The 20,002-nt window shown below is 34.0% G+C and overlaps 2 protein-coding genes and 1 non-coding gene across 3 annotated transcripts; 2 read left to right on the top strand and 1 right to left on the bottom strand.

Annotated features, from left to right (window-relative positions):
- Positions 1-800: 800 nt before the first annotated feature.
- Positions 801-6,702, bottom strand: LOC143184733 (uncharacterized). The gene is made up of 6 exons (XM_076387184.1): positions 6,494-6,702; positions 4,003-4,144; positions 3,045-3,356; positions 2,181-2,331; positions 1,499-1,773; positions 801-1,013 (listed from the first exon to the last, which is right to left on the bottom strand). Exons 1-6 carry the CDS (start codon positions 6,700-6,702, stop codon positions 801-803), a joined length of 1,302 nt encoding a protein of 433 aa, XP_076243299.1.
- Positions 5,363-5,434, top strand: Trnag-ucc (transfer RNA glycine (anticodon UCC)). Its single transcript has one exon. It is a non-coding gene; the product is annotated as a tRNA-Gly (tRNA).
- Positions 6,703-14,473: 7,771 nt separating the features above from the next.
- LOC143185268 (sialin-like) lies at positions 14,474-19,186 on the top strand. The gene is made up of 8 exons (XM_076388154.1): positions 14,474-14,507; positions 15,651-15,889; positions 16,433-16,669; positions 16,947-17,031; positions 17,171-17,276; positions 17,359-17,620; positions 18,244-18,618; positions 18,898-19,186. The coding sequence occupies exons 1-8, from the start codon at positions 14,498-14,500 to the stop codon at positions 19,135-19,137; spliced, it is 1,554 nt and encodes a 517-aa protein (XP_076244269.1). The 5' UTR covers positions 14,474-14,497; the 3' UTR covers positions 19,138-19,186.
- The last annotated feature ends 816 nt before the right edge of the window (positions 19,187-20,002 follow it).

Genomic DNA, 20,002 nt, shown 5'->3' with positions numbered 1-20,002 from the left:
TTATTTCCCATTGGAAATATTAATTTTTTGAAAATATTCATCGTTCGATTAATCTCGCAATTCAGTAATTGATTCCTGTTTTTCTGGTCACTTGCTTCGAAGTCTGGTGATCCTCTGGAGGAACTTCCTGGATTATTCTGAACTACAGCTAGACTGTTGGTCAGATCTCTTTGACTTACTAGTTTAGGTTTTGGACTATAAGATTTTTATGAAGGCAGATCGATAGGACTTTGATTCCATCTATCAAATAGGTTATAATTTTACCCACAAGGTAGAAGAAGACGAACACTTCATTAAATAAAAGACTACATGCATTAAAAAAAAGCATTTATATTTCAATTCACAATTATAATATTCATAATTTGTTAGTCATGTCAGTACAAGTCTTCATCTCAAACGCTTTCATTTTAGTAAGTCTCACATCGTCGTTTACTTAAATCGCTGTAACTGAAGTCACAGTGCAATTGACGCGTTCTTTATATCCCATTCTTAAATGAACAATTATCTAGACAGGTGATAAAAGCATCACGAATCGCAGAAGCATTGTCGAATCTCACTCCCTGCTTCCCATTTGGTAGTACAGAAAATACTAATATACTATTTCCATCGTATAAAAAGGCTGATACAATTCATGTCGATGAAATTAAGATTCTTCGTGATCTGAACGGAAGGCAAATAAGATCGCGACCTTCCTTCGTTCAGTGGGTCAATGAACGCGCAACAATTGCGAGTTTTGAACGAATCCGATTTCAAAGATTCGCTTCGAAATAATGTATCTTCACTCAGTCTTCGTGTTAGCCCTAACAAGGTTTACAATAACCTACTATAAAGTTTTCATCATCGATTATGCGATATTGAAGATTCTTGTAAGTAGTGAAGTCCAGTTCGCGCATTTCGTTGGTATAGTCGTAGATTTTCCTGATCACAGGTGGGAGACTTGGAATATTCGCGGCTGCAGCAATTTCATCGTAGTATTCCCACTGCCTTTCCTTTAATCTGCCGATATGCCTTAGCTAGGAAAATGAGAAAATTCTCTTTTAAGTATGCATAATTTGCCCTGTAAGGGATATTTTGTGAAGGAAGTAATTTCTAAAATGCGTTTAGATCTAAAACTAGGACTAAGTCTAGGTCTAGGTCCAGGTCTAGGTCTAGGTCCAGGTCTAGGTCTAGGTCCAGGTCTAGGTCTGGGTCTGGGTCTAAGTCTAGGTCTAAGTCTACGTCTACATCTAGATTTAGGTCTAGGTTTAGGTCTTAAAATATCTATTAGACAAAATGTCCATTAAACGAGACGTCATCGACCAAATATATTTCGGCAAAGTATCTTTCGTCTAAGTTTTCTGCAGGCAGCTGAGACCTCATATGTACACGCTAAGTTAATCTTTCTTACCTACATCGACTACTTTAGAACTGCTTAGTACACAGGTTTGAGATCTTTTTGTAAAGGTTTCCAGCTATTCTTCTGTGACCAACCGTAAAGACGATTAAATTAAATACGTACCGGAATGCCTTGGTCGAGGAGAGCCTTCTTTTCTGCCTCGTATTCCTTGCGCATTTGCTCTGAAGAAGGCAGCTTTACGTGGCCCTCAAGAATACCTAGAATATACTGAGCCTGCAGATGGAACATCGGAAACGGAATTACGAGCCCTGGCAGTCCCATTACAAATAAATTCGGATAATCCATGTGTATCAAATGCTTGTAAATCGGCTCAACGTGATTGTCGTCTGTACGCATCTCGACTTTAGGCGACATAAAGGGGTACGTGAATTTGTAGCCTGAAAGTAAAATGTTTCAGCGAGATCGCCATATTAGCAGATACTTTATTAATGGAGTCAGGGTCCTACCGATATGCAAAATAAATTATTGTTTACTTTACTAGTTCGTAATTCATTTTATTACCTACTTTACTTTGCTTTACTAGCTAACTTGTGAAAAGAAAATAAACACAAGGAATATAAGTCATCTATTATATCTTACAGGACAAAATATTTATCTTTGTTTAATAGAAGAATCAATACGCTTGATAATATAATATATGATTATAATAAAGTGTGACAGTTTTATTATTTAATTCAGGCCTGACAGTGATTCGACAGGGCCCTGACAATAGTCATTTACTCGTGCATAATTAATTTGGAATACCTCATCACTTATATGTACGTAGAAGATCAAGTCTTTTTACCGGTGCAATATATGAAGTTGTCTACTTCAGCCTTGGAACCGTCGCGGAAGGTAAAAATATTCCCTTGAATTGATTGAATTCCAGCCCTCTGTTCCACGTTTTTCGACAGTTTTGAGTCGACAGGTTCTGGTAGATTGTGGCTTAAATACACCTATATCAGCAAACATCAAATATGGTTTTTTATTGAAAAACTAAATTGATAGTACAGAAATGAGTTTGTCTATTTTCTGGATGAATTTTAAATTTAGATACCCTCAAGGACCCAGTTGCTGATCAATTTAGTATTTAAGTCCTTCACCTACAATCTTCTTTTGTAATTTTATCACCTTCGTTGCTGATCTGAAACGAGTGACTATCCCAAACTGCCAACCATAGAGCACTTATTAAACGAACATAGATCCCTCACACGATGGCACGTGATCGGTTACGTTCGACAAATCCTCATCACGCGTTACCTCTTAATCGCCAACCAAGATGTAAAAAGTGCACGAGTCAGTCTCGTTGAAATAGGTGAAGAGGTTAATTACATATATAAAACTTATTTTAATGAAAATTTGTTCCAAAAAATTAGCAAATAATTATTACCTATTTTGATATCTCTAGGTAAAATTAATTAGCTTGTACTAAGACATAATTTATAATAGCTATTACTCCTTTCATATGTTTCACTTTAAGAACTAAATTATGAAAAATACATATTATGAATTAAATTGAAGATGAAACATAGATTCATAGTAGTAACAAAAAATTTGTTATACTTGATTAATTCTTTTATGAATTCGCGAGGAAAACCATGTTTCTTACTCTTAAGTGATCAGGAACTGGCTCTTCGATGGGACATAATCATAAGTTAATTTCTAATACCTTGTCCGCGTAGTGCGCGATTTCTATGGCGATATCGATGCCAGACCAAGATGCACCGAGGATGCACACTTTCTTCCTAGCGTATACATCAGGTATCCTATATTGATGACTGTGTATACATCCCCCAGGGAAACATTCAATACCTGGAATGTATGGAATATGGCCCACCGTGTAATGGCCATTACACACGACCACGGCGTCGAAAGTTTTAGTGGTTTCTACTTTGTTTTCCAAGTCTTGGTACGTTACCATCCAGATCGTCTGTCCGTTTCGCAGAGTTTCTGGTTCCACGTGTTTCACTAGGGTGTTCAACTGAAAATCGAAGACTAAACTTTCATCTATCCCTCATATTCCCGAATTAATTTGTCCCTTGGTTTCAGATTGACACAATGTTAACAATTTAATAGGTATAACAAAAACGTGAATAATTAAGTATGTAATCTTTTTTATAAAAATGAAAAAATGAATATTTAAAAAATATTTTTCGCAATTTTCAAAACACACTGCATTTCTGCACTTATTACAACGTGCACTGTCTATATTTGCATTTTGTCTTGGTGTGTCAAGTTGAGACCAAATACTAATAAGGCTAGACTCTTAACTGGTATGGTGTCAGAAAATTCCTATCTTGTCAGTTTATTAATATCTATAAATAATTCTCAGACATTAAACGCAACAAATATTAAAGATGAGGTAGCATGAATGATGTGACCTCACCATACCAATTAAGATGAGATTCCAGTTGAAAAATATAGAAGAAAATCTAATTCGTTTTTTAATTAAAAAGAAAATTGAAAAATAGAAAGACAATTGTCAATTTTCAAAAGATTCAGTGGAAGAGACCTGAAACTAGGCAATCTGACAATCTTCGGTGCATTATGGGTCACGTTTGTTTTTTAGAGGAGGTAGAATAAGATCATTCTTCTCTAAATCAGAAAACAACAGGGATTTTCCTTACCTTTATATGAGGATACAAATTGAAATGCTTTGCATAGTCGCACAGGTAGTCTCGAATAACACTATGATGAACGAACGATGGGCCGTCGTCGTGTTTTATCGGGAAATCGGGTATTTGCATAATCTCCCGTGGGAGATTCGTTCTGCAAAATGACAAGTAAATTACAATCCTATTATTTAGTCATTTACTTGAGACTTTGTTGTATATTACCCTAGATTAGAATTTAAATTTTGCGATATAACAATGAAAATTCCAAATCGCGTTTAGCGTATGCAAATCTATCTGGTGACCTTAATGCATTTGACAATTTGTGGAACGTATATCATTAAGTAATTAGCTTAGAATTCATCTGGCTTGATGATAAAGGTGTTAAACAGCAGTTCCGCTGATTAGATTTGAATTAAGATACAAATTAGTAAGAAGTTGATACAGAAAATGAAAAGCACTCGTGAAAAATTAAATTGGACAGATTATCCAAGCAAAAATTTGTATATTTCAACCTTTTTCCTTTAACATGGTACAAGCCTTTCCATTCTTCACGCGTGTTCACAAAGTGGTTAGAAAACATCAAGCTATCTCTCAAAACACGATACACCGAGGTCCATCAACTTCCTATTCGTCATCCTGCTAATGCTACTTATCGATTGATTTATTGGTGAAGAATCGTCGAGTTCTTTTATCCCACGGAATTGTTAAAGAAATTGTCTTGTGACTATGTCAAGAAGTGTATCGCGTGTCAGCAGTTTATCGCGGCAAGCTTAGACCGACTAGAACACAATCATCGTCATTACAGACTAAATGACGTGAAACGACGAAATTGATTGCCATGTGTTTGCGTCGGCATATCAAGAATTCAAATAATTGCAATTGTGAAAGGTGTTTACTAACGTCGAAATCACGTTATGAAATCGCTCAAATCCTGAAATGTCGAGCTCTTGAGAAACTACGATTATTAAATTGACTTGTAAACTATGTGGACTTAATTTTGTCGATAATTATGAAAGTGGTCTAACAAAGTAAGTAAAAAATTGAAAAAAAATAGAATATATGACTTATTAAGTGTTATATTGATTAACATTACAAAATAAGTAATATACTCAACGTTTTTCAATTTTTCACTTATCGTTTTATTACTTTCATAATTAGCTGCATAATTATCTTACAAAAAAATAACTTGTTTAGTGGTTGCTTTATGTTCGTATTTTAAATTGCTTAAACATAAATATTATTAATATTTTTTTGTAATTTTATTATATTGTCACAAAGATGTAAAAGAAATTAATATTTTCACTTTAACGTTTCTGTACATTAAATGATTAGAGCCTTGTCAATCTATATTAGGTAACTAAATTTCACAAGTGCGATGGTGGTGTAATGGTCAGCATAGTTGCCTTCCAAGCAGTTGATCCGGGTTCGATTCCCGGCCATCGCACAGTTCTTTTTTTACATTATCTTTTTCCTTAAAATATCCTTTTACAAGGAAAAGGTACTAATGTTTGTCAAATAAACGTTAAAAACATTTTTTAAAATTCTTTTTATCTCAAAATGTTATAGTGAATGCAACAATGAAGCCATAAAATAGTTCCATTTTTAATCAGTAAGATAAATGTCCCAGTAGTCGATCATGTCTCGATACTTGATCACTAACATCAATATTACTTAATTTTAAGCTTCAATTCTAATGTACCTAATTAAAATAAAAACAAAAAGTAGTACCATAAAATAGCATATTCACAATCAGTTACTGGGACGCATATAACACTGTCAATACTTCTCGATATTGACAATATTATTGATTATGCCAGGGACACTTAACGCTTCGCTAATATAATTCATCAGTCACCAAATATAACATCCAATTGATCCACTAACGAGCGAAGCCTAATGCAACTAATTGCAATCTGCAATGTGACGTAACGTCACCACCTTGGTCGATCACCTTCTACACATGAATAACGATCTACAGTCATTCAAGAAGCCTCTAACAATCCCAATTATACGAATGCACTCACGGAAGCCTTGTAAATTTCCGCCAGTTGATAAACTGGTCATATGTAAAACCGATACGATAATATATAATATTACACAAGCTGATACACAACTGAAATCTAAACTAAAATCAATACAAACAGTTTTAAGAGATAAGTAAAATAAAAATTGACAAAATAGAATACTATGTGCTGAACCAAGTTATTTTCTCAAGGATGAGATGATATTCGCCAGAACATTACTCATTGTTAATACTGGTTCAAGTGCGATCGGCGAAAAGAAATGCAAGTATCTTGACCTCAGATTAGCAATTACATAAGATTAATTCGTGGGGATTGGAATGCTTTAGCATTAGATAATTGTTATGTAAGTAAGGCCCAATGCACACTGGAGATATTTCGACGCTCGATCTCGTTGCAGTTATATGTCTGTCTTTGCTGTTTGTAATTGAGAAAACAAAGGAAAACATGAATATTATAAATGAGCAGAACTTGACACTTACTTCAGATTCTTGTACATGCTACTGTGGATCGGTAGTCCATGCCTGTCGACGTCGATTTCGTCGGTGTACACCCATGTTCCACCAATTTGATTGGTTTGCTCGAACAATGTAAGACTATAGGTGTCCAGTCTGGCAGCTGTGTGACGCGCTACCACCAATCCAGCCACACCACCACCGATTATGGCAATTCTGGTTTTGCTACTCGGCATGTTGTCTATCCAAGAAATCCCTTGGAATATCTATCGTAATCAAAGATGGTGAACTATTTTAATGGTTCGTCTATCAAAAATTGTGAATAATTCTTTTCAAATTCATTCTATAGTTTATTAATTCATTTATTTTTTCATTAATTTCAAATATCAAGTGAGGAATAACTATCGTCGAAGTTGAGAATGGAGAAAAGTAAGAAAATAGCTTGAAGATATGAGGGTGATAGTGACGAGTTTGTAACAAGAATGCATATAGCACAGACATCCAATAAAATCCTAAAAATGTACAAACGACGTCTTAAAGACATCTACATTACGTCAGACAAAAAATGGATGTCTTGAAGACATCCGTAAGTTATCAAGATGTCCATGTTCTCTCCCCAAATTCACCCTTCCTCTGCAACCTGGATTCTTCACAGCACAGACCATCTTTGTTTCCAAATATTACCCTGCCTTGTTTAAAAAAATTAAGAGTAACATATAGCTATAAAAATAGTCCCAAAAAAGTTATCTCACTAAAAAGCAAGAATTATTTAAGCTTTAATCCCTTGCGAAAAATCCCAAAGATCCTTCATTTGATTTTTAAAATTTCCTATCAATTTATTATAATGAGATATTTTCTAATATCATCAATTTGTCTTGTGTATTTTCGAATATCATTCAAAGTTTAAAAAATACGATTAATTAGCCATAATTAAAAGTATGACAAGCAAGTCATAATACAATAATAGATAATTAATGGTCAAATGATATAATTCTATATAAATCACTCGAGAGCAAAATACAATCTTGTCTTGTGTATTTCAAAATTCTAAAAATAAAGTGAATTAGCTATAATTAGAAATATGAATAAAAGTATGCAAATAATTAAAGATCATGTGTATAATTCTACGTAAATCACTCAAGATTTTCTAAATTTCCTACCAATTTATCATAATGAGGTATTTTCTAACATCACAAGCTGGACTTGTGTATTTCAAAATTCTATAAATAAAGTCAATTAAATATAATCAGAAATCTGAGTGAAAGTATGCAAATAATTAAAGATCAAATAGTGTAATTCTACGTACATCACGCAGGTTTAGCTTGTCGAACTCGTTCTTCCGAAAGCGTGCTCGAGAAAAACGTCGATAAAGTGGTAATATAAATAAACGAATACAAAAGGAAGCTTATCGGGCGTCTAGTTAAGTACGATACGTTAATACTCTCGACTTGTTTCCGCACGGGAAACGCTTTGGACAGGAAACAGCGAAGCGTGCAATAACAGCGCGAGGATATCGGTAAACGTCACTGAGCGCGATGCACTAGACGAGTAATCCTGAACCGACTCGGTCAGAGGCTGAATTAAGACTGTCCACCCAAAAGCAAGCTGCATGTTGCAACGACGTCGATGGCCAACTTCCCCTCCGAAGATCACTGGCTTACGTAAACTCGAGAAACATTTCTTCGAAGGAGCGATCGCCCGTTGCCCTCGGCGGGGCGAGAAAATCAGATAAAACGACGAAAAATTCTTCCTCAAATTTCCTTGGTGCCAGTTTGCGATCGCGAGGCACACTTTCCAATCGTTTGACCATAGGTCTTGCTTGAGATCTGAGAGATAGGTCTTGCTTGAGATCCAAGAGATAGTTCTTGCTTGAGATCTAAGAGATAGGTCTCGTAACTTTAACAGGAGAGTTGAGTAAAAAACTTTTCTTTGGGAAGTTATTTAAAATGCATTGCTGCAAAATCCATAATTTTAAAAATACTGAAAACCTCTTTGACATATGTTTGAACATGACATTGGATAAGATTGGAGATGTTACTCTAAAAAGTATTTGATTATGCATGGACTGATCCATTGATGTCATTTTTTTGAAGATTTAATCAATACAATATAATAATAATTTTATCATTATTTATTTGAAGTCACATCCAACCTTTTACTGTTATTAAATGCATTCATGTAACAGTTCACTTTTTATTTATACATTTATGTATACATATAAACATTTCTTTATAATATGTACAATGATAGAGTAAGAATAAAAAATAAAAAGAAACTTATTACATTTTTTGTAACAATTTTATTCCTTCTATAGCAGTAGAAGCTTTTAACATAGGGTTTTGCTGTTTAAAACTATATGGGATTCTATTTTTATTTTTATTATTGGGACTCTAATTGTTTCGGTTGGTTCAGAAGATTCAGAACACATAACTAAGATTGTCAGACAATACAGTTTGTCTGATAATACAGACAATACAGGGGTCTTCATTTCACAACAATTTGTGGTGTAATGTGAATGCCACTTCATTCAGATATCTGTCTACCCACAGTCATCACACAATTAGACATTCAGGAAAGATTTTCTTCCTCATTAGTAATTCTAATTAGTTTAATCATTCATATTCAACTTGCTTTAACTGTCTCAGGTCGACCAATATCGAAACTGATACGTGCAAAGTATGCCCGAACCGTCATGATTTTGTTTGAGAGATAGTGAAAGGTTACAGAACAGGACTGTACAGCTATCGTTAATCAAACATCATTTGCATATACACGTGATCGAGCTATTGTCCAGGAAAACTTTACTCGAACTTAGGTAACTAGTTTAAACATTTTGATTAGACGCATAGAACGTAGCAGTAATTTCGAGATTCTTACCTCGATTTGCATAGTACCCTACCATTTTATAAATCTACATTTCTTTAAAACTTTCATGGATTTGTTAATCCATTTTCAAGTACCACTAGACATTCCATGAATATTGTCACTGCAGATATCTGCGGTTGTAAGGCAAAACGACCTATGTCACATTTCCAAAAAATTCAAGTTAAGGCCTCCATTGACATCTAAAATATATATTTATACTTTCAGAAAGAAAAAGGGTATTAAAAGAACAGTTACCCCTAAAAATAAGGGATCAAGATAGCACAAGTCCATAAGACAGTATCGAAGTTGAAATCTGTAAATGCCAATACCTTGGAAACAAAAATAAGTGACTTACGTCGTTTTAGATATATACTAGTCGTAGTTTTAGATTATTTAGATTTACAGATATATTTCACCCTTTTTTATTTTCACAATTTTGTATTCTATTTGTCTATTACCAAGAATCTCAATAATTAAATAGGACTCTGCATAGGTATCAATAATTAGAATATTGATTTTTAATACCACTTTCTACAGCTATCTCAGGTAATTATTTATTCACTTTATAAAAAACGTCGACCTTTTCAAGACAAATAGTGAAACGAAAAGTGGCATATTAAAATGTATTTTTATAAATATTTAATTGTACGTTTGGTTTGGAGGGAAATTATGGCATACCAAAAGCGGATACTTAAATCTCCATTTTTCCTTTTTGGGTTTCGCGGCAGCGTGGACCAGTGTCTGATGAAATCGCGACGAGTCTAGAGTCAGTGGCATAGCGATACCGCTTTGTATACTTATATGTATGCTGCGAGCGGATCCACGTGCTTCAGAACCAGAAATACACATGCAACTGCATCGCACGATAGCTTAGGTTCGCAGTGGCGCTTATTCAAATCGGCCCCTGATTACCCAAGACTCACTGTAATTTCATCAACTGACCGATAAGGTCGAACGCGGCAGGAACAGAGAAAGATCGAAAGGCACAGTAACTCAAATGTGAACTACATTTATCGATATTTTATCGCAAGCATTTTTAATATTTAGAATTTATGATCAAATTTATGATCGAACTTCTCCCTCGCCGAGCACAGATGTCTCTTTATGAAATACACAAGTGTGTTCTAATGGGAATGCATGACCAATTCTTAGAGAGTTGAAAGTAGAATCATTAGCAAAAATGTGGTCGCGCCATGTAGGTTGCGACACAAGAAAATTACAGCTAGTACATATACAACTCTTTTTTGTCCCGTGAAATGGCTATGGACAGTTCGCTGATCGACGACGAGTATTATGTAACGTAGAAAAAGGCGATTAAAATTGTCAATAAATTCAATTACAGTGAAGATTAATTATAATTAGACTGCGGTTATTTATGCAACTTCAGATTTTCGTAAATAGTACTAGAATAATGGAAACGAGATAAAAGATTCCAAATAGTACAATGTGTATTTTAATTTTGAAATTTTGTGTACGCTGTGCATGTTCTTTTTTTTGCAGACTTGAACTTTTCATAAATGCATGAAAATGTTCAATATAATTATAATTATAGTAATATATGGTCAGATTCGAACCTTCTTTAATTTCCTGAATTTATTTCTATTTCTTTCTAACTTTAATTTTATTTTCTATGCAAAGTAGATTTACATACACATATAGGTGTATTACTTTTTGTTGATTCATAGGCTGTTTTACTATCTTATAAGTAATGGCTATGATAAGTTAGAACTAATGGCATCACTATAAATTAGAACGTTAGGAATGTATGGTATATTCCATTCATCGAAAAATATGTTTTGACGAAATTGTTTTCTTCTAATTTTATCACGACTCCTCCTGATCTCCCAACGTTTTCACGTTTCCAAGAGTCCCTGATTATCATAAAATTAACAAGTCATTGAATTTGTCTTATCAAGACACGTAAACAGGAATAATTATTACTATTTACATTTGTAACTCGCGTTGATGTTTAGAATTTATAGCTAGCTATAGGGTAATCAAGTCTCTTATCACTCTTATCATTTTTTTGCTTCTCCAACAAAAGAATATTTTCGTGTTTGCATAATCATGAAGTGAATGAGATTGTTATACAGTTCGTAATACATATAGGAAGATACCTATATAAATTTGATACCCTCGAAGGTGATTAGATAATGACATTATCATGTTCATAATATGGTATATAATAAATACCTATATTTTCTATAATTAGAGATAAAGAAATATTCACATCGTGCCAGACGATTACGAAACATTTAATGCGTTCCAAATGCATACATTAACCCTTATCGTCGTTTACTTTCCGATAAGAGCCGATCGAGCATTTGGCTTCCGTTTTGTTTCGATTTTACTTAACAATCACGACATCGTGAAGCGAACAATGCAAACAAAGGAAATTAATTAACGATACTTCAATTGGCGCCCCTCTTCTCTTATTTCCTTTAACTTATTAATAGTTTGTATCTCATTGATAGCAGTATACAGGGTGTAATAAACATAGCCTTCGATATTTTAAAAGGTGGCAGGAGATACAAATTTGAGCACAAAATGTTCTATGACATAGTGTCCGATCTGCCTTTATTTTACAATAATAATGACTTAAAATTAACATGTCCATGTATATACTAAACTAATAATCAGAGAATTTTGTAATTTTACAGATACATTGAAGGGTAGAAATATGTAGTATACATAGGCGTTAATTTTATTCATTCAAAAGTAAATCTAGTTACTTTTTATTACTTCGTAAACACACTTAAAAATTTAATAAATTTTTTAAGTCATCTAATGTATTTTTCAATGCTACTAGAACGATATATTTATGCATAAAAGTATAAACTTACACAAAAATATGAAGTGTAAGTGACTAAAGTTTTATTTCAGGAAACACGATTAATGAACAAATTAAAAATATGAGTACTGAAGAATATCAAAGAAGTTCAATTTCACACACAAAAATAGGCATATTCTTTTCTTTAGGAAAGGTTTGTAGGATGGTCTTGTAAAGAAAATGTATTAAAAAATTGAAATATATGGATATACATATATTTTTTACCCAATAAGTTAGTAATAATAAAAAGAACTCTCACGTTACATACTCGTATGTATAATGTATAACACAATCAGTGCAAAACGCATTTGGAGCGTTCACGGTCAATTCGAACGATAAAATCGACTTCCCACTATGAACTTTTCTCTCACTCATCGATCAAATGCTATTCCCCTTGCTATTGTTACGATTTCCAATCACTGAAGTCTTCTGCAAAACATTTCTTTGATTCTCAGTTTTTTAGGTCAGAATTCCTTATCCTTTCTCCATTTTTCAACATAATTTATTTACTATGTAAATCGTTCCTCTTTTGATATTTTTTCTTCGATTTTAATTGAACTAAGACTGACCTCCACTGAATAAGATAAATTCATTCATCTTGAAAATATGACACATATACGCACAAAACAAGGAAATAGAGTATTTCTTTATGCGCAGTTTTTCTTGCGATTAGCAACTTTAATTCATTTTTAATTGCTTTTAAATGCAACATTTAATTGCTTTTAAAAACACTGTCAGATACTCGTGTTCAAAATTATTAATTATTTTTTAATTAAGAACTAAACGTGTTTCTTATAGATTATCTTTTGGAAAAATTTCAAGTATTTGACAGTTTGATAAATCGAAGATTTAATTATATTTCAGGTAATATTTTAAATATATAATAATATGTATCTCAAAAATGAATTAATAATAAAATAGTAATAAGAAAAAGAAATGGTGTAACATTGCTAAGATATGGAAATTTTAACAGAATAAAATTACGATTGTGATTTTGTTCTCATGATATGCTAGTCTCGACACAGCTCTTATTACTATCAGGAATTTAAATTTGCTGACCACTTATGTCTTCGTTTCTTCCAACATTTTAAATGGAAACAATTACGAGCAAATACTATTCATTATGCAATTAAGGTACACGAATTCCTTAACAGGTAAGAACTTTAATATCTCTATTACCTCTGACTCACACACAGAAAAATCGCAAGGATATGTTCGCGGAAGATAAATCATTTTGCACAAAGTAAATGCATCAGGAACTAATATTGCAAATAAGATTTTTATTTATTTCGAGAAGAAGAATAAATTCATTTATCTATTATCCAGTAAACTCGAAGTCAGTAGACTGTGGATTTTAATGCATTCATCAAAATTTGAAATCTATAAAAAGTTACAGATTCCATATACTTTTCAAAGACACAGAAAATATGAAAAATAGACTGCAAGTAACAGTCTTCGAAAGGTGAAGCAAATCTGATTTAGCTGCGTTTATGCAAATACAATATTGCACAAAAATCCGTAGTGTAGAGTCCAGTACAATAAAAGCCTAAAAAATTGAGACACATAAATAAAAAATTTCGAAAATTCCCCATAAACCCCGAAGTTCTATCCTGACGCATCGTTTTCACACTTTCTCCAAGCAGAGCACGCACAGCAATCGAGAGAGCCCATCGATTTCTATAAATTGAAAAGAAACGAACACTCAGCCACGTCTCCGAGAGATAACTCTATCCCCTGTTAAAAAATGACCGATTTATACGCACCGAGAGTCGATCAAACAACGGCGTGTAGCTAATCACCAAACACAATATGCTTGTATCAGGCGCGACAAGGAAGCTAAAATAAATAAATTCCCGAAAGAGCGTGGAGAACGCATAATCCACGTTATCGTGGCTATGTTTCTGCTGGCGGGCGGAGATTCGCGACAGACTCTTCAGGGTTCGCGCGATAATGCATAAAGAACAGGCATGCAGTGTTCCTCGAGCTAATTGGCGTGACACGATCGTTGGTACACGCGACGAAACGAGACCTGTCAACGACGAAATGTCAACGTGAAGTTGGTAGCCAGTACCAAAGCGACGAGAAATGTTTTCATGGATGTAGAAATGACGAGATCGTTGCGCGACACTCAACGAGAATCTTGATAATTGATAATATCGGGAGGAGCAGGTGCGAGAATTCGCCAGCTTTGATTTATCGACGATCCTCGAGATACACTGATAACATTTGACACATGTGCAGAGGGATTGAAGACGCAAATGAAACGCTGTATTCATTATTGGACGTAGTACCGCAATTGAGCTTGTCGGTGTCAACGTGTGAGAGATATCAACAGAATGAGCAAGAGTGAGTAGAATTTCTGCGCTGGCGAGTGGTACTCGGTATCCTGGAGAACGGAGTTAAACAATGTGAACTTTGTGTCGAAATGTCGAGTGATCGATTCACCCCTCAGCAATAAAGCCTCGTTCAGATTAGTTAAGTTACTTGAATTCGAGTTACTTGTATTCGTGTAGCTGAATGTCAAGGTTGTGTTCACACTAGCCACGTTATTTGAATTCAAAATAGCTTGAAGTCAAAGTGTCATAAGTTTAGGGGAAAGAAAGATATAGAGGGAACATTTTCTTGTTTCGATTGGTACTGTCGATTCGACGTGTTAGTTTTTTGGCAGATTCGCTTATATTTATTTATTGAAACAAGACTGAAACTGTCATCAAACCGCCATATTGATCTTGCAGAAATTGTCCTGAAAAAAAGTCGCAAATATTTCCAATGTCTTTCTTTCCTCTAAAGTCATAAACCTCGCTCAAATTAGTCAGATTACTTGAATTCAAGCCACTTGAATTTAAGTAACTTGATTAATCTAAAAGAAGCATAAACGAAATAGAAGCTTGCTCAAATAGCTCAAATCACTTCATTCACGCCACTTGAATTCAAATACCTTAACTAATTTGAACAAAGCTTAAAGGATTAAGGATACAATGTTACAGTTTCGGGAGTTATTGATAGAATCTTCATATTGATTAGGGTAGGAGACTCTATGATTGTGCCTAAACCCATTACTGTGCTTTCCATATAAAAGCTATCTGAAGAACAGCAATAATTTCCATGGAAAACCTATGTGAAGCACAGTAATAATTTCCATATAAAACCTGTGTAAAGCACAGTAATAGAGTCTCGTACCTTAGAGGTCTTAGAACCTAATTAAAAAAACTGCAAAGTTACCAAAACTCCATACTTGAACGAGTCTTTTTCAGCTTATACAAATTCACAAGCCCTTTTAGAGATACGTACATGGTCAATAGTTTAAAAAATATTAAGAATCGAAGGTTTTCATTACCTTCTTTACGAAATTGTAAATTTGAAGATTTAAATACTTAAAAGTGTGAATATTTGAAATTGAAATCCTAAGGCGACTACATCATTAATTTTATCAGTGTAATAAATATAATTCAAATCAGTGTAGGAACATATTTCAATTTTACTTTACAGAAAAAGAATGGCTATCATGCCGCGATGTGCTTTGGTATCTCGTTTTCTGCGGCTTCGCCATCAACTATATGCTAAGGTTCAACATGAATCTAACGATAATAGCGATGGTAATACCTCGTCCAAAAGCGGTTGCATATTCTGAATGCACTGTAGAGAGTGCATCGTATAATAAGACGCATGACAGCAACAGCACTCTTGATTTATCAACTACTGTCGCACCCATTCTAAACAATGTTACAGTATGTACATTTCTTGTCACGTAAATTATTATCCGTAGCTTCATTAACAGCAATGCTACTATCTGCGATTTTTTCTTATCGTGAAAGAGCTTATGAATAGATTGCAGATCTTTATGTATTTATAAGCAATTTCGATGTACAAAAAAAGACAAAATCTATATGGTATGGAAAAATGGAAAAATTATCGAAAGATAAATACATTTTGTAATATTTGAAAAGTGAAACAAGTCTTCAATTAGGTTCTATTTCTCTAATTTTGTACATGAAAATAGGAATTTACATAAACATCCACAGTCTACTTATAAACAATTTTATCGAAGCTGTTTATAACTTTGTAAATATTTCTTTCTCGAGCCATATTCATTAGGACTTTTCTGTTCCATTTGGCAAGTACTATCCATCTTAAAAGTTATGAATCCTTGTTTCGTTCCATCTTGGGTAGTTTCATTATTAAAAAATGTAAACGAAATCCATATTTTACCAAGAACAGAAGAGATTCTTCTTTAATGTGAATATATTAATCGATTGCTACTGTAATTTCAGTATGAAGATCGATTTTCTTGGAACGAGAACCAGCAGGGTATGGTATTAGGTGCTTATTTTTGGTTACACTGGTTATCCCAACTTCCTGGAGGACTTCTAGCAAGACGCTACGGGACGAAGCTCGTTTATGGCTTAGGAAATTTCCTAACAGCAATTCTCGGTTTTCTTATTCCGTTTGCAACATACTATCATCTGAACGCTCTCATCTTCCTGCGAGTTCTTCAAGGTCTGATCTCAGTGAGTTAGTTACAATTAATAAAAGAGAAGTTCAAATAATAAATTAAATAAAAGTTTAATAAAAGAATTAATAAAGAAAGACAGTGGCTTCACTGGCCTCTCATTGGAAGTATCCCAATGTTCCATATAGTCTTATACATGTATGGACGTCATACAGTAGAAGAGTAAAATACTGTGAACAGTCAAATACTATGCAGTATCCCTACTCTTCTACTCTATGACGTCACTGGAAGATATTTTGTCCCGGCATCTGCTAATATTAGTACTGTTTGTTCAGGGTGTAATATGGCCTTCGATGCACAATATGACAGCTAAGTGGATTCCTCCAAACGAGAGGAGTAGATTTGTCATCTCATACTTGGGTAAGGTGTACAACAATTTACTTTCAAAATACAAGAAGTTACTCTTCAAATATAATAAGGCAATTTTTTTTTACCCTTTAACAGTATAAATTAACATGTGATTGCTACTGGAACAAATCTGTCAGTATTTCACTTTCAGGTAGTTCTATAGGTGCAGCCATAACGTTTCCATTTTGCGCGGCTATTAGCAGCACATTCGGCTGGGCCGTAGCTTTCCATATGACATCACTACTTGGTGTAATTTGGTAATGATTTTAATCTCTAAGTACATCTACCAAAGCATTGGTTTCTGTCACGAAATCTGACACAAAAAGAAACGATTCGTAGGTTCTGCTTCTGGATATATTTTGTACACGACTCCCCTCAGCAACATCCTCGAATATCCAACGAGGAAAAGAAATATATCTTGGAGAACATTGCCGAATCGGTCGACGAAGAAGTAACAGAAATACCTTGGAGACACATATTATTATCTGGTCCAGTCTGGTTCACGACTGCCGCACATTGGAGCGCGGCCTGGGGATTTTTCACGCTTATGGCTGAAGGGCCTATTTACTTCAATTTCATCCATGGATGGAACATTAATACCGTAAGACTGAATTTTATTAAAGGACCATCCTATTGTGGTGGCCCGAAAATAAAACTTTTACGAATATTTTCCTTTAAAAACTATACAGCATGTCGTTTTGAAAGTTAATGGAATTATTTATTAGTATCTTAAGATTATTTCAACATTTTTTGAAGCAAAAAGTAAATACATGAGGTCAAAATAATTGGAATAGCTAGTACAGGATGTATAGAGATACTATTGCTACAAAAACTATTAGAAAAGTTTTTTGAGGTAAAAAGAGGAAATTATGTTTTTTGAAAAAAAAATCGATCCGATTCTATGTTGATCAAATCGATTCACACTGAAATTAGCTAACAAGAGATCAATATAAAAATCGATTTAAGATCGGCATCCCTATGAAATGGTCCCTTTCTTGCAGAATCACCGCTTACTTGATTAAGTAAAGTGTGATTACACTTTAACACAATATTTTGTAATACACTATTTTTTGTGAAATTCCTGTCGCCATTTTTCACCTTTTATAAGCCAAGCATGAACTGCTAACGCATAAATTAACTTCAGAAAAATACACCTCGTGACTCCTGCCGAGTCGTGAATTTATTACGAGTGGAAACTGTACCCGCAACTTTGAATGTTCACAGACTGGTTTCCTTTCCGGATTTCCACACGTGCTGAGAGTGTTATTCTCCTATTACTTTTCGGTCATGTGCGACTGGCTGATACGTACCAAGAAAATGAGCGTGACAAACGTTAGGAAATCGGCCACGTTTGTCGCCACAGGTCTACAGGGTATCATACTCTTCTTTCTGGGATTTAGCGGGTGCGAGCCGATTCTTGCAGTAGTCCTCCTCATGTCGGGCCTTATTGTCAGCGCCGCGATCACCTCCTCCACCTTCGCGATCTTCCTTGACCTCAGCCCGAATTATGCTAGCGTCCTTCTGGGATTTTCTGGAATGATAGCAACGTGGTGTGGATTTCTTTCGCCTGCTGTTGCTGGGGGCCTGACAAATAATAATGTAAGTATTTTAATTATAATAATTATGCAGGCCTACATATCAAAAGTTTCTTCCTGTTTCGCAATAAGGTCATTCCATGCGAAATTGGACACTATTTGGAGTGACATCTCAGATATTGTTCTTTGGATATTAAATGTATCTAGAAGGGTTTTTTAAAATTTGGAAAATTATGGAGTTTATAGTTACTCGAAGTGGAGGACTAACTTTTCTTAAAAAATTCGTATCTCCTGAACTTATAAACGCATGATATAGATGCAATGATATTCTTCTCGTTCGCAGCAAACTGTGGGACAATGGCGGATAGTATTCATCATAGCTGCTGTCAATTCACTCGCGGGCTGTGTAATATATTTACTCCTTGGGACTTCGAAAGAACAGTGGTGGAATAAATATGGGAAGATGAATAAAGAAAATGGACAAGAAATGCAGAAACTAACAGCAACATCAGCGACAAAGTCTGGAGAAGGGGATGAAAAGATTGATGTAACGTATACGAAAGAAATGAATGATGAAAAATAGCAAGTAATTGTAGAGAAGATAGAAATGTAATATAAATGATGGTAAAATAGTGAAACATGGTGTAGCTTATTTATTTAAATAATGTCCATAAGTTTTTCATTGTTTACAATTTACAGTTGCCTCTGAAATCTCTGTCTATGTTTTATGTATTCTTATTATAGCTTGGGATAGTACAATAGGTACACTCCACACTATACTACACTATAATATACTATATCATACTATATTACTATTTTTTTTACTGTTCTAAGCTTTGAGAAAATTTGAGAAAATTCTGGGATACTTATTGAAGTTTCTAGTTTTGATGTACCATTACTACTTGTGTCAAATATTCGCAGGATTAATTAGGACAAATAAAAATTTCGAAGAAGTTTACAAAAAAATCTGAATTCACTACAGAATTAGATTTTCTATCTGAAGAATTAAATAGCATTTTAAATGAATCTGAATTGTATTACTGAAAACTCTATTAAACACTTATTTAACAAAAAATTATAAACTTAACTATTAAATATATTTAATATACCTTTAATACAATATATGTACGTATAAAGGTAGTGCAAAAAATTGTTTATAGTTACAATGTATCTATTATTGCAATAAGATTATTATTACAGAGTTATTAACAATATTCATATGACAAATTGCTGCTACAATCATTTCTCTATCGGAAATATCAACTGATCACAAAATAACTGGTTCATTGAATAAAATCTTATCCAATCCAGATAATTATCTCGTCCAAGAACTTGTAGGTAAATATCATCGAGAGATGTGCTTCTGAATGTGAGTCATCCCCGAGGCTTCACAGAATGTAGATCGCTCTGGTGAACTTCAATCTTGGCATCCCCAAACCAATATTAGT

This window comes from Calliopsis andreniformis, chromosome 10, assembly GCF_051401765.1.
Source record: "Calliopsis andreniformis isolate RMS-2024a chromosome 10, iyCalAndr_principal, whole genome shotgun sequence".
Classification (NCBI taxonomy): Eukaryota; Metazoa; Arthropoda; class Insecta; order Hymenoptera; family Andrenidae; genus Calliopsis; species Calliopsis andreniformis.
The sequence above is the reverse complement of the archived record's forward strand: the minus strand, read 5'-3'. Positions and strand labels throughout refer to the sequence as shown.